At 50.7% G+C, this 13,983-nt stretch overlaps 1 protein-coding gene across 1 annotated transcript in view; it reads left to right on the forward strand.

The window, feature by feature from the left end:
* The window catches only part of il17rd (interleukin 17 receptor D), a 29,424-nt gene extending 15,561 nt beyond the window's left edge, over positions 1 to 13,863 (forward strand). Inside the window, exons 2-13 of the mRNA XM_066672410.1 lie at positions 2,138 to 2,195; positions 2,752 to 2,877; positions 5,619 to 5,737; positions 5,895 to 6,015; positions 6,143 to 6,187; positions 6,280 to 6,431; positions 8,542 to 8,607; positions 8,890 to 8,944; positions 9,259 to 9,369; positions 9,916 to 10,100; positions 11,561 to 12,524; positions 12,757 to 13,863. Coding sequence (XP_066528507.1) covers positions 2,138 to 2,195; positions 2,752 to 2,877; positions 5,619 to 5,737; positions 5,895 to 6,015; positions 6,143 to 6,187; positions 6,280 to 6,431; positions 8,542 to 8,607; positions 8,890 to 8,944; positions 9,259 to 9,369; positions 9,916 to 10,100; positions 11,561 to 12,524; positions 12,757 to 12,875 — 2,121 coding nt within the window. The 3' untranslated portion in view covers positions 12,876 to 13,863. The remainder of the gene's footprint in view (positions 1 to 2,137; positions 2,196 to 2,751; positions 2,878 to 5,618; positions 5,738 to 5,894; positions 6,016 to 6,142; positions 6,188 to 6,279; positions 6,432 to 8,541; positions 8,608 to 8,889; positions 8,945 to 9,258; positions 9,370 to 9,915; positions 10,101 to 11,560; positions 12,525 to 12,756) is intronic.
* The last annotated feature ends 120 nt before the right edge of the window (positions 13,864 to 13,983 follow it).

Raw genomic sequence — 13,983 nt, forward strand, 5'->3', positions numbered from 1 at the left:
GATCGTCCCAGCGCTCCTGCATTAATGGGTGCTCACAGCTCACAGCTCCAGCGCCAGTGTGTCCCGAACATATTCTAACCGTTCCCAAACCTCACTCTGAATTACGCAGCTGTGAATCTCAGGACTGGTTAATAATTAAATCAGTTTGATGACGACTGAGAGGTCAGAGAGAGTCGCTCCCAGTCGCAGGTGCAGTAACTCTGAGGGTGTGTAATGTGTGTTCTGGCGAGCCGGACCGTATCCACAGCGGCTACGGGGTGAAATCGATTTACAGACGGCGTCAGAGACATACACACTGCAGTCCAGCAGCTCAGAGCCAGAAAAACCACACCTCAGGGTTCCATCCCAGAAAGGTTTACGGTGCTCTGTATGACTCCCCTCAGTTTCCCCTCAGTGTGCGGTGGGTGACGATGCCTGGTTTCAGAGTGGTCTTAATGTGCTGTCCCCAGAGTGCACCTTCTGTGAACGTAGGACTTCTTGGAGTTTGTGGCGTCTGGTCTTTAACGAAGTGAGCAGAGTTCAGCTGGAACAGTTCTGAGTGTTTCTTTAACACAGCCCCGGTTTATCACACGGTATCGAAGTTAGCATCGATACACAACAGACTGTGCTTCCAGAACGTCTTAATGCTCCGAGAGGACACTTTGCTGCTGGTTTGTCACCAGAACTTTAACCCAAAGTTGAGGATGGTGCTGTAAGAATGTTGTGGGCTGTTTTACTGTTGCTGAAATCAAGCGTTCAGCACCTGAAACCCTGCGATATCTCTGTACCTGTTCAGGTTAGGTGCTGAAACCTGAGACTTACGGATCAGTGCTGGTATCTTTCATCGTTCATCTCTGTGTCTCCTGATACCACTGTGACCCCAGGACTATTGTAAGACGTAGCTCAGACCCCCCCTCGGCATGGAAGAGTGTGGGTTTAATTCCCGGCGCCACAGAGCTCCACGCCCTGGGAGACTCGTAAGGACAATGCTGCTGGTTTCTCGGGGCTTGTCAGAGGACGTGTCTCTCTAGGGGGGTAACTGTATTCCTTCCTGTCCCGTCAAACCACTTCCCCAACCCAGATCGCCGGATAAAGACGTCCAGATCGTGGATACGGGACCACACTGGAGCGCTTGGTTCAGGACTGTGACGCCCTGGGTCCTGCTGTGGCTCTGGGGTCTGCTCTCCAGTCGTGTGCTGACACTGTGTTTATTTACGTTTTAAAAGTATTCTAAATGCTCAGATCAGTCGTGATCTGACACACAGCGCATGGCCTCCTCGTGCTCTCCGCCCGTCTGCCTCTGTCACGCAACCTCCATTGTTTTGACTTGAATGAAATGAAGGTAGTGTTTAAGTGCTGATCTCAGAGCAGTTCCCAAAGCCTTGTTTATGTCAGACCTGCGCACAACGGCTGATTCTGGATCAGCAGCTAGAGCTCACATCTGTGTGTGTGCGTGTTCTGTCAACCCCAGGCTTGTTTTAGGAGTTGGCACACAGCTCAGGCCTCGGAGGGTTTGTGTGAGCCAGATTCCTCTTAATTGTAGGAGTGTGTTTTGTGGCTGTCACCATGTGACCCTCCCCGCACCACACACACACACCAACCTACAACGCCCCTCCTCACCTCATTTCTCCTCACTTCTCCTCACCGCACTTCATCTCACTTCTCCACACCACACTTCTCCTCATTTCTCCTCACGTCTGCTCACTTCTCCTCACCTCACATCTCCTAATTTCTCTTCACTTCTCCTCACCTCACGTCTCCTAATTTCTCTTCACTTCTCCTCACCTCACGTCTCCTCATTTCTCCTCACTTCTCCACACCACACTTCTCCTCATTTCTCTTCACTTCTCCTCACCTCATGTCTCCTCATTTCTCCTCACTTCTCCACACTTCACTTCTCCTCACCTCATGTCTCCTCATTTCTCCTCACCTCTCCAAACCACACTTCTTCTCATCTCATTTCTTCTCATTTCTCATTAATTCTACTAACTTCTCCTAATTCCTCCACACTTCTCCTCACTTCTCATACAGTGACTCAATTTCTGTGTCAGATACTCGCTTAAAAAAACAGTTGCATCAGAAAGATTTTCAGATTCGAGTGATACCTGATGATATATTTATTTTAGAGTGATTAATCTCTCTCTCTCTCTCTCTCCAGGGTGTCCAGTCCAGTTCGGATGAGAGCGGGCGCAAGCTCCTCACGTTTCGGAATGACAGTAAGCGTCCTTTGATTTTTCTCTGTCCCTGTTCCTGAGCTGGATGGATTTCTCTTTGTTCATTTTTGTTCAGGTATTCATCCTCCCACCATCCTCCCATCACCTCCTCCAATCTACCCCCACCCTCCCCTCCTCCCCCCTCTGACTCTGGCCCGCCCCCAGCTACTGAATGTACCAAAAAGTCACATTTCCCTCCTGTAGCTAATCCTGGTTTTCCCAGCAGCGAGCTCCCATTGTGCTCGAGCGAGGAGGGGAACGGCCGCGGCCTGGAAGCAAATTCCTCGTTAGCATCACAATAGTCCAGCGCAGAGGAGCCGTGGGGCGTGAGCGACACAACCCACCGCTCCTCTTCCTCTACCTGCTGATCTGCACCCTGATAGGAACGAAAAGGAGGGTCTGGGGGCGGAGGAGTGTTCTCTCTTTACACGGCTGGTATTTACTCCAGCAGCTCGTCAAACAATCCCTCCGATCCCCTCGCAGAGAGACCCCGACCCACAGCCTAGTTCTCCTTCAGCTTCTCTCTCTTTCTCACATTCTCTCCTCCTTTTCTCCTCAGACTGCTCTCTGAACACCAACCTCTGGGGGAAGCACGCCATCCATGAAGTCAACAACGTCACCTTCACGCACTTGTCCTGCGATAACCAGGCGGCGGTGGTCGTCCACTGGATGGCGAGTCCCCTGGGTATGTCCCTTCCACCAACACCTGGAGGTTCAGCCTCACGTTCACGTCCCCTCACACCTGGGAACTTTATATTTAGATAAATAAATATCGAGCTGGGCCTGGAGCGATGTTACAGAAATGGACAAAAGTGTTTCTTCAGAAATGACTGAAGCCTGAGTGGTCTCTGTATTTTTATAGATAACAAATAGAGCTCTGTAGAATTGTTCACCGTCCAGGAGCTGTGTCCTCTGCATCAGACTCACATCAGGACACTGCTGCCTTTTTTTCTGAATGATTATAAAAAAGATATCCGTGCGCCTTGTTTGCGTCAGCCTCTTGGCTCCAGTGCTACAGTAAAGTGCAGACTCTGGACCCAGGCGTATCCCACTGAGTGGACAGTTGAGTGTTGTTTTAAAGAACGGTTCCTGGATGAGTTTAAGCCTGGGGCGGGATTCCTGACGTCTCACGTTTGTCTCATTCACAAGCGCTGAGACATGGACGTGTCTCTGAGAGAGTGCCTCTAAGACCCAAAATACCCAAAACAAAGCAAAATGCAGTTTAAAGTGTGTGTTCTCTCTCTCTCTGTCTGTCTCTCTCTCTCTCTCTCCTCTCTCTGTCTCTCTCTGTCTCTCTCTGTCTCTCTCTCTCTCCTCTCTCTCTCTCTCTCTCTGTCTCTCTCTCTCCTCTCTCTCTGTCTCTCTGTCTCTGTCTCTCTCTCTGTCTGTCTCTCTCTCCTCTCTCTCTGTCTCTCTCTGTCTCTCTCTCCTCTCTCTCTCTCTCTCTCTCTCTCTCGGGGGTTAGGGGGAACAGGAGAGTATTAGTCTTCAAAGAGAGTGCCAGGCCTGTCCTGATCAAAGGCTGCAGGTTCCACCCCCCGCTACAAACACGAACGTATTCTTCAGGGCTGACACTCTCAGATCTGTCCGAGGAGGGGAAGCGATCTGTCCCAAGGAGCGCTGTGATTTTCAGCCTGAGAAGAATGTGTGTGTGTGTGTGTGTGTGTGTGTGTGTGTTTAGAGGATGAGAGACCCGGTAGGGGGCTGGGGGAGGGTCCCTGGCTTCCGTCCGAGGGGGCGCTGTTGAACTTGGTAACGCGAGCCTTATGCCTGAGCAGTGGGACAAAGCGGCCTGTTGTTTGCTGGAGGTTAATCCCTTTGACTGGGGCAGGGCTCGACACGGCTCAGGTGTGCGTTAAAGTACCTGGGGGGGGGGGGCATTACGTTCACGATCCACAGATCTGCACTGAGCTCTGATTTAACGAAGGGCCATTTGATCATTAACAAACTATTTAGCTTCTGTTCAGTTTGGACAGCAGAGTTTAACCCTTCGAGGCCCAGAAGCGTGCTGTCAGACCCCTGACGGTCAGTCGGTTACTGAGTAATGATCGTTATATTAGCTGTGAGAGTCCGTGCTCCTGTCTCCACGTTTGGTTCGATGAAGGAGAGCGTGGAGGGGTCTGGAGTGTTACTGTGGTGTTACTGTAATCTCCAGCTGCTCTTCACAGTGTTCTTTAGATTTCACCAAGAACAAAGCAGTAGAAATGCTCCAAAACTGGTCAGAAAACAAATCCGGTTTCATCCGCTCCCTTTTAAAGTTGTTGCTCTGAGGGTTGTAGACATACGGGGTTTTGTCCTGAGAGCTTGTGTTCCGAGACTGAAGCGTTGTGAGAGAGGTAGAGAGAGTCAAAGCTGAACCGGTTCGACAACTTTCTGCTTTTCTTTCTTTTCGCCTCCGGTGGCTTTTTGAGGCCGAGCAGCAGAGGTGTGGAGTTACAGAGGAGCAGGGCTCTTTCAGCTCCGCTCCCTGCCGTGGTAATCGGAACCACAAGGAATGTGTGTGTGTGTGTATTTGTGAGCCACCCCCCCCCCCCACACACACACTCCACACACACCACCCCCACCACCCCCACCAGCCTCTCTCCTCTCTTCCCCTGTGTCTGATAAGGCAGAAATGTAATTAAAGGGGAGGAAGGCTGGCACACGTTGAAGGGCATGGGAATGCTCCCTTGGCACGCACACTCCGGTCTCTGTGTGTTACAGCGCCCCCCCTCCTCTGGTGACGGTAAAGTAAGGAATGAGGAGAGAGAAGAAGATCTGGGTTTGCACTTTTCACGCTTTGACCTTGTGTTTTTGGTGTTTTCCGTCTGTGAAAATAACACAACTGAGATATTTTCATAAACTGGTTGTTTGAATAACGTTTGTTGTAGATTAAATGCTGATAATAAAAAAACTTAAATGGAACATACCCCACCCTTGTGACCTGCTTTGGTCCAAACCCCACAGCAGTGCTCTCCCCCTGTGTAAACAGCCCTGTTCTGAACGCCCGCTTTTAGCACCTGTTCCTTTAAATGATAATGAGCCGCTCTCTGTTCACCCCAACCCCGAGCGCACAGCAGTGAGGAGCGAGGAGCAGAAGCTCTGGTTTTTAGCCGTTTTCACTCTGTTCTCTTTCTTCTCCGTTTTGCTGTGTTTAACCTCGTCTTTGCGCTCTCACATGAACGCGGGTCCAGCGCTGTGATTGGACAAACTCAGACGAGGGGGCGTGGCCATTCTAAAGTCTCTACTAGTCCAGTGTTTTCTGACTTAAGGAGAGCACAGTGAAGGTTTTTCAGTGAGGACAACCCACAGTGGACGGCTCTGGCTGATAATATAGAAGTGATGCGGTTTAATGATTTCAGGAATCGTAGTTGAGGTGATCTAGTTCGCAGCAGCTGTGCTGTAATCACTGGTGTGTGGATGTTTGTGGCTGATTCCCTCACGCAGGTATTGAACACGTGAAGGGGTTTCGGGTTTACCTGGAGGACAAGAGTCCAGAGGGAAAGCAGTGTCAGCACATGATCCTGAAGGACCCTCGGCAGCTCAACTTCTCCTTCAAGAATGTGGTGAGTACAGAGAGAACGAACGAGACAGAAGACCGGTCTTTAGCTTAATAACAATAACAACAACAACAACAACAATATTAATAATAATATCTTTCATACGCTCCTTGTGTTGTGTCTAAGACAATGAAGTGATGCCAAGTCTGTGATTCTTTAACAGAAGGTGAGCTCTCAGCCCTTCACTGGGCTGGCGTTCGAGATGGACTACATGGTCCGAGTCGTTCCTTTCCCCACGTTCATGAACGACAGCTTCTTCCCCCCGTCTTTCCTGCGCACCAACAGTAAGTGCCTCTCCGGGTTAAAGGTTTCTGGGGTTTTCCCCTTTTATTAAAACCACCCAGAACAGATCAGAGGTCTCGCTCCGGACAGGTTTATAATGACGGTCTGATCCGTGTTGTTTTGTCACAGGTTGTGAGGAGCTGCTCGGGCCGGACAGTCTCGTCTGTAAACCATGTAAGTTGTTATCGTTTATTCCTCGGTTTATTTGACGTATGTCAGGTGTTGTGGCCTAAATCCCTGCTGTAAATCTGCTCCTCCTCTGACAGTCTGGAAGCCCAAGATGCTGAACGTCTCCCAGCTCGGCTCCAGTTTGCACGTGGTGTTTGACCAAGCTCCTCCCACCTTCGGTTTCAACACCTACTTCCTGTACTACAGGCTTCGGCAGGACGGAAACTTCAGACTCCGCCGCTGCAAACCGGTCAGAACCGACTCAGCACCTCAACAACAACCTTTCACACACGCCTCTGAACCTGCGCTGGAGCGGGGAATACCAGGCTGGAGCGTATAATCAGAAGCTACTCATTATAAAAGATTAACTTTATACACTGAGAGTCGCTCGAGATGGGCCCTGAATGTTCAGTGATAACTCGCTAGGACAAAGCAGTGCGGTGTGCTCCTCTGTATTTGGAGTTGGAACGTGCTGGGATTCCCCTGCCTCACTCTGTCTGCCCCAAAACACACTTCCATTTAGTGCCATCGATTACTCGTACATCAAAGATTGGTTCAGACTGCTTTATCATAAGAGGAGTCGCAACAAAATGTACCTCTTCCATCTGTCTCTGTGTCTCTCTCTCTCTGTCTCATTTCCTCTCTCTCCCTCTTCCCCTCTCTCTCTCGCTCTGTGTCTCTCTCTCTCTCATATTCCCTCTCTCTCCCTCTTCCCCTCTCTCTCTCTCTCTCTCTCTCTCTCTCTCTCACCCTCTTCCCCTCTCTCTCACACTCTCTCCCTCCCTCTTTCTCTCTCTCTGTCCCTCTCTGTCTCTCTTGCTCTATATCTCTCCCCCTCTCTCTCTCTCCCTGTCTCCCTCTCTCTGTCCCTCTCCCCCTCTCTCTCTGTCTCTGTCTCCCCCTCTCTCCCCCCCCCTCTCTTTTTCTGTCTGTCTCTCTCTCTCTCTCTCTCTCTCTCTCTCTCTATCCCCTGCCTCTCCCTCTCTCTCTCTCCCTCTCACCCCCCCCCTCTCCCTCTCTCTCTGGTTTCCGCTGCAGCAGGGGGCAGTGTGTGTGGGTGGGAGTGAGATGTTCAGGGGTAATTGTGTGTAAAGGCAGTGTGTAATGTTCTTCCCAGACGTTTGGGGGTTGAGGGGGTGATGTATGGAGGTGTGGAGGAGGTGAACGAACAGTTCTGCTCTCCTCTCAGACTCGTTGTGAAAGCTTGAGGCTCGGGGGAGATGTGTTCTCTCCACTCTCCGCTCGCGATGGAAACACACCTAAAGCTTGAGTGCTTTCCCAGCAGCGCTATGTTTCTGAGAGACTCTCTCCCTGTTGGAGCACGTTTCAGCCCAAGACCATTATTCAGTCTGTGCTGCTGCGGTGGGGGGTGGGGGAGGAACTAAACCATACGTTTGGCCTGTTCTTGCAGCAGAGGGCTGTTATTATAGCTTTAGTTTTATAGTGTTTTAGTTGTTAAACCTAAATTTAAGGGCAGCAGGAAAATGTCAATTGGAGATAAACGATGAAGGAAATAAAACTGAGACATGATAATTTTGCAGAAACCAGCTCTGTGTTGCTGAGGTTTATAAAGTTACTAAACGCTGGTTGTTGTCGTAAACGTGTAACACACACAGAAAAGTGTAATGTGAGATGATTTATTACGATAAGGAACATGATCCCGTACCCAGACTTCCTTGTGTGCCTTTAAACCCAGAGCCCAGATCAAGGCGGGCTTTTGTCTTTCTTTGTGCTCAGACGGTTTTGTTTTGCGTCAGATAGAATTGTTTTGGCTGCGGCTGCGCAGTTTTGGCTTCTTCGCTGCAGCCACAACCCGACACGCCCTCGGGCATTCTCCCTTTCATGGTCCTTGTCCCTTTGGGAACTCGACACTGCTGTACCTCGTCTGCTTTAACGTCCCACGCATTGTTGAACCAGCAAAGAGGTGAACTATTAAGTGGGCAGTGACTCCACTCTCCTCACCATCGCTGGGAATCCTTTTAACATTAAAATATGTTGAATTCAGCCTGCTCTGGTTTCCTCCCACGGTCCAGAAACACACGTGTGTGGGTGGATTGGCGACTGTGGCGATGTGTGAGTGTGTGTCACCCTGTTAAGGACTGGCGCTCCCTCCAGGTTGTGTTCCCGCCTTGTGCCCAATGACTCCAGGTAGGCTCCGGACCCACCGTGACCCTGAACTAGATAAGGGTTACAGACAATGAATGAATAATGAATTCAGCCTCTCTGCTACTTCCCCTACAACCTCCAATCACCTCGTGTTCTGTTTATGACGCTCTGAGCGCACACACGACATTCACACAGATGTTTTAATACACATGGAGCACAAGTGGTGTTTAAAACCGTGTCCTCACTCTTCACAGGAGCTGAACGGCCCTAAAACAACATGCGTTCTTCAAGACGTCACTCCAGGAACGTATGCGATAGAGGTACACTTTGTTGTTTTTGATTTGTTTTGAGTGCACCAGCGTTTTTCAGTCTGCCACGTCTCTGATACCCACTCAGACCAGAACCGAAAACCCAAACCGTCCCCGAGACGTCTGTCTGTAAATGTTCTCTGCCCTTTTCTCTCAGACTTCACTGAAACTCATTCAGGAAGCAGGGTTCTAGATAAAGACAAGGCTGAAAACCGCTGAAATACTTGTTTAAATGAGGGGATCGTGTAGAGAGCTCTGTCAGAGACTCAGTGTCTTATCGTCTTTCCTCTGCAGCTCCGTGATGAGAACAACACCACCAGGAGGCAGACTCAGTTCCACGTGAGCCAGGGTAAGAGCACAGGGAACACACACCGGGTCGTTCATAAGTTGATTGGGACCTGTTAGAATTTATCGTTAATAATTAATATAAGCTCTGTTTAATTGGAGCGGTGGTCTCTCTCGGGCGGGGGGCAGTTTTGAGTGAACTGGGTCTTTGGTGCTCGGAGCAGATAATGATTCGATGTTGAAAGAACGTCCTGAAGCTCTTTTAACCCTGGGGTGGTCTAAATGTAATGGGGAGGTTTCCAGGTCCTGACTTGAAGTCACCTGACTGTTTTAAGCCATGTTCTGATCGCAGAAATTCTGTTGTTTGCTGTATTTCAGTGCACTCTCCCTGGGCCGGACCCATCCGTGCCATGGCCATCACCGTGCCGCTGGTCATCATGTCCGCCTTCGCCACGCTCTTCACCGTCATGTGCCGCAAGAAGCAGCAAGGTGCGTGTTCCCTCTCTCCTTTCTCCCTCATTAGTCAGGATCTTATTTCCACTGAGAACCCGCTTTTGTCCAGTGGCTGTAACTGGAGCTGTGTAATCTCTCAGTGCCGACAAAGATTAATGCTTCACAAAATCTGAGCGTTTGCCCCAGAGCCGTTCCCGGTCGCGCTGCAGTGAGAGGCAGAGACGGGGCCTTGTGCGGAGTCTGGAGGAAGTGCAGTGGTAAACGTGTGTGTGTTTGTTTTCCACTCCTCCGTGGTGTGTGCTGTAACAGTGACGGAGTTTGTCGGAGGGTCAGGTTTCCAGAAGTTTAAAGTTCAGTGTAAGAGGCTGTTTGGGCTTGTGGTGCCTCAGAGACACACATCTCCACGATGTCTGGGCTGTGTTTATGTCATCGGTCCAAGTGAGCTTTCATCATATGGAAGTAATAAATGTTCTAGAACCTTCTGAGACCCCTACAACCCCCCCCCCACCTCCACCTCCAACTACAAATCTTTCCTGAGTGTGGTTCAGTGCTCCTCTCTGATCTTCTCTAATCTTTCCACAGAGAACATCTACTCCCACCTGGACGAAGAAAGCTCAGAGTCGTCGTCCCACACCACGTCTTTGAGCGTGGAGAGGCCCTGGCCTCGGCCCAAAGTCTTCATCTGCTACTCGTCTAAAGACTGCCCCAAACACCTCGCCGTCATCCAGAGCTTCGCCTTCTTCCTGCAGGACTTCTGTGGCTGTGAGGTAGGCTGCGGTTCTCTGACCGGATCAGCGCAGATAAGTCTGGTTCCTGACCCGTTTAGATTACGACCGGTCGGCCATGGAGTGTGTGTTATGGCGCTACACGGCTCTATTCAACTCGGCGCGGCTCTTCTGCTTTTCCACCGGCCGAATCTGGTCCTGATCCTGGAACCGGGTAGGGTTTCCCCCGGGGTTCCGACCGAGCCGAGTAGGTACTGAATGGTGAGGTGTAAACTCTGCAGGGAGCTGATTGGCCAGAGCCATGTCAGTCACCACGAAATGCAGAGCTTATTCAGATCCAGCGCAAACCGCCGCTGGTAAAATCTCTTAAACATTTATTTTTATCGGACTCACAGCTGCAGCTCGTAACTTTACCCCGAGGGGTTTTTACAGAGGTTTATTTCCAACAACAACAACAACACGCGATGCACGATGAGTGAACAGCGCCTAACGTTTCCGCTGCCGTTGTTGTGGTTTTTGAAAAGCCAGCGATTCCTGTTAGAGACAGAGTTTTGTGACATCACCAGGTCCATTTTACGGGGGGGAACTGGGCCAGTGGAAAAGCGACAAATCGAGCCGAGCCGCGTACAGTGGAGTTGATTAGAGCTGGACCCATGTGGTGGAAAAGTGACATTAGAACAGTGACATCAGGCCCCGGTCAGTGGTTAAATTTGACGCTGTGAGGGTCACTGTCTGACCGTCTCCGTCTCTGGTCGTTTTGTCCAAACCTGGAGGATGTAGTCAGACCCTGTTGCGGCTGTGTTGTCTCACTGAGATATGAGAGAGTTGTAAGACTGTGTGCAGTGTCCTGCTGTCCAGGTGGGTCCAGTAGCGACTGTGGACTGACCACAGTGTTGTACGTTGAGGCCAGTGTACTTGAAACTTGTAAAACCTTTGAACAGTGTAATTTAGAGATTTATTTAGCAGTGGGTAATAAGTCTTTTGCTAGTGGTCAGTCGAGCTTTAGCTTTGGTCAGTTCCTCCTCGTCCGCTTACTGTGTCTGACTCGAGGAGGTGCCGAGTAAAAGCTGGAAGTGATGTAGGAAGTGTGCAGGCTGCCCCCTGCTGGATGCGGCGAGTGGTAAAAAGATGAGCAGTAGTTTGGTGACACATTGGGTTGAGGTTTAGACCCGAGAGGATTTCTGATAAAGGTTCTCTGTTAACAGCGTGACTCAGGACGAGACTTTAGATGATGTTTAGCACCAGCCTGTGTCTTTATTATAAAGACTCTACACACTGTGTTTGCACAACTGCGTAAAACAGACACTGATTCATGTTTAAGTCTTAATTAATGCCCGAAATCTCACATCACAGCCTCCAGCTAAATCAAGATAAAGGGCTTGGATATTAAACTGTGAAAGGCTTTGATGTTAACACGAGTTCCTTTTCAGATCTGAGAATCTGACATCAGTCACACATTAATACCCTGTGTGTCCTGATGACCCTGTTCCTTCTGTGTGTAGGTGGTCCTGGATCTGTGGGAGCACCTGGAGATCTGTAAGGAAGGTCAGGTGTCGTGGCTGAGCCGCAGAATCGACGAGGCTCACTTCCTCCTCACCGTCTGCTCCAAGGGCATGAAGTACTTTGTGGAGAAACGACATCGCCGAGGCAAAGCCACGTCCAAGGAGAAGAACATCGACTCCAACCTCGCCCCCGGCTCCGGAGACGTCGGCGGCAGGGACCTGTTCGTGGCGGCGGTGGCCATGATCGCGGAGAAGCTCCACGAGGCCCGGCGGAGTTCCTCTGACCTCTCTCGCTTCCTGGCCGTTTACTTCGACTATTCTCGCGAGAGCGACGTTCCTGCCTCCCTCGGCCTGGCTTCCAGGTTCAAACTGATGGAGCAGCTGCCGCAGCTGTTGGCGCAGCTGCACTCGCGGCACCTCGGCCAGCCGCCCAGCGTCAGCAAACGCAACTACTTCCGCAGCAGGGCGGGCCGCTCGCTGTACGTGGCGATTTGTAACATGCGGCAGCAGGCGGAGCAGGAGCCGGATTGGTTTGAGCGACAGCTGATGCCTCCACCGGCGCCGTCCAACATCAGCAGGCAGGAGAACCTCGACTCGGGGCTCGCGCTCAATGAAGTGGTGCTGAAGCAGCCCTCCCAGAGCGAGTGTCCCATCAGGAGCAGCGCCCTCATCCTGTCCTCCATGCCCAAGCTGGGGGCCTTCTCGCTCTTAGGTCTGCCGTCCAGTTCAGCACAGACAGAGGCCGGGGAAAGTTCGGCCTCCTCTTCCTTGTCGTCCGGCGTCTCTCCGCAGCCTTTTCACACGGACGGCTCGGTGAGTCCCCCCGAAATGCCCAGAGACTCTGGAATCTATGACTCTTCCGTGCCCTCGTCAGAGCTGTCCATCCCGCTGATGGAGGGGCTGTCCCCGGACCAGGCCGACTCTTCCTCTCTAGCGGACAGTGTCTCGTCCTCCTCTGGACTGGGTGAGTCTGAATAGTTCAGTATCTGGGACTTCCCTTACACCACATTAAAGCTACACTGGCCCCTCGGAGCTCACCTGAGTATCACCACAGTCATTTCACACTTGCACGCTTCATGCCACAAAGTAGAAATACAGCTTTTTACACTTGAGCAAGTCTCTGAATAAAATGGCACCCAACCACAGCTGTTTGACCACAGACAGAGACCTCACCCTCGCCCTCTCTGTGTTTTCAGGTGACGAGGAGCCCCCTGCTGTCAGCTCTGTGCATTGCACCGTCGCCACCATCTGCAAAGCTGAGCTTCACCACCACGCGGAGCAGAGCGAGGGGCTCACGCACGCAGCCTCCACCTAGTGCCCTCCACCTGGACAAGCTTCGCCACGTCACTGCCCTCCATTTCTGTTCCACTTCTGCCACCGACGTGTCCCTCGCGCAGCGTCCGGAACCGACACAGCCCCCTGCGCTACTGTGCGGGGAGGTGTGGACACTGGCAGAGACAGTGGAGACGTCACCTGGGCGCGTGAGTGCTGAGGGACGGACGCTGCGAGGGGAAGCTATTTAACCAAAGCCGCTGCTCAGCTTTGTCTTGTAGTGTTAGCGCTGAGCGTTGCAGCAGTTAGCGTAGCACAACACACGTTTATATGTCATCATTAACCCTTTACTGTTTCCCACTTCGTCAGATGGACGCGCGTCTCCGGCTCCGAGCCGTTCCCGGGTCACGGGGAGCGCTGCGAGAACTGAGTTTTGCAGGAAGTGGAACACAATCTTGTTTTAATGATATTTCTGTTTTATTTATTGGTTTGTAATAATTTCGTCAACACTAATCAGTTCCGTCTGATTACACGCAGAACACACTCCACTGTCAATAACCTTTTAACGAGAGCTTCTAAGATTTTCAGAAGGTTTAGATTTCTCAGACTGAGCGCCGGAGCGAGTGTTTACACCCGAGTTGGAGTCCACAGATCTTTCTCAAAGGGATGACGAAAGTCTTCTACTTTGTGTGTTTTGTACAGTTTTTAGGGGTAATTTCTACATTATCTATGATCTTTGTACTGTTTTATAGTACTCTAATGTAGGAAATATGTGATCAGTAATAAATGTGCACTGTCTGACTGCTGGTTATTTTCACTCTTTATGAATTCGGAGGTTAGTAAACTTTACAGTGAAAGAGGAAATCCACTGATTTCTTTGAGCATTTAAAGGTAAAACAGCGCTGTGGAGAGACAGTAAAATCAATGACTTCTTGACTGAAGCTCTTTGTACTATTTTCAGTGTCGTAAATAAAAACTGGTTGCTCACGGGTGGTAAATAAACTCTTTTAAGCCCCAGAGTGATGTTCTGAGACTAGATTTTCCTGTTCTCTGAGTCATTAAAACTATCTGAAACATGGTGGAATTCCTGTTTGTTTCACTTTTTAAAAGGGTAGAGACCCCTGAGTGTGAGAGAGGTAGCGCTGGGGTCA

Source organism: Hoplias malabaricus, chromosome 5 (genome assembly GCF_029633855.1).
Source record: "Hoplias malabaricus isolate fHopMal1 chromosome 5, fHopMal1.hap1, whole genome shotgun sequence".
Lineage (NCBI taxonomy): Eukaryota > Metazoa > Chordata > Actinopteri > Characiformes > Erythrinidae > Hoplias > Hoplias malabaricus.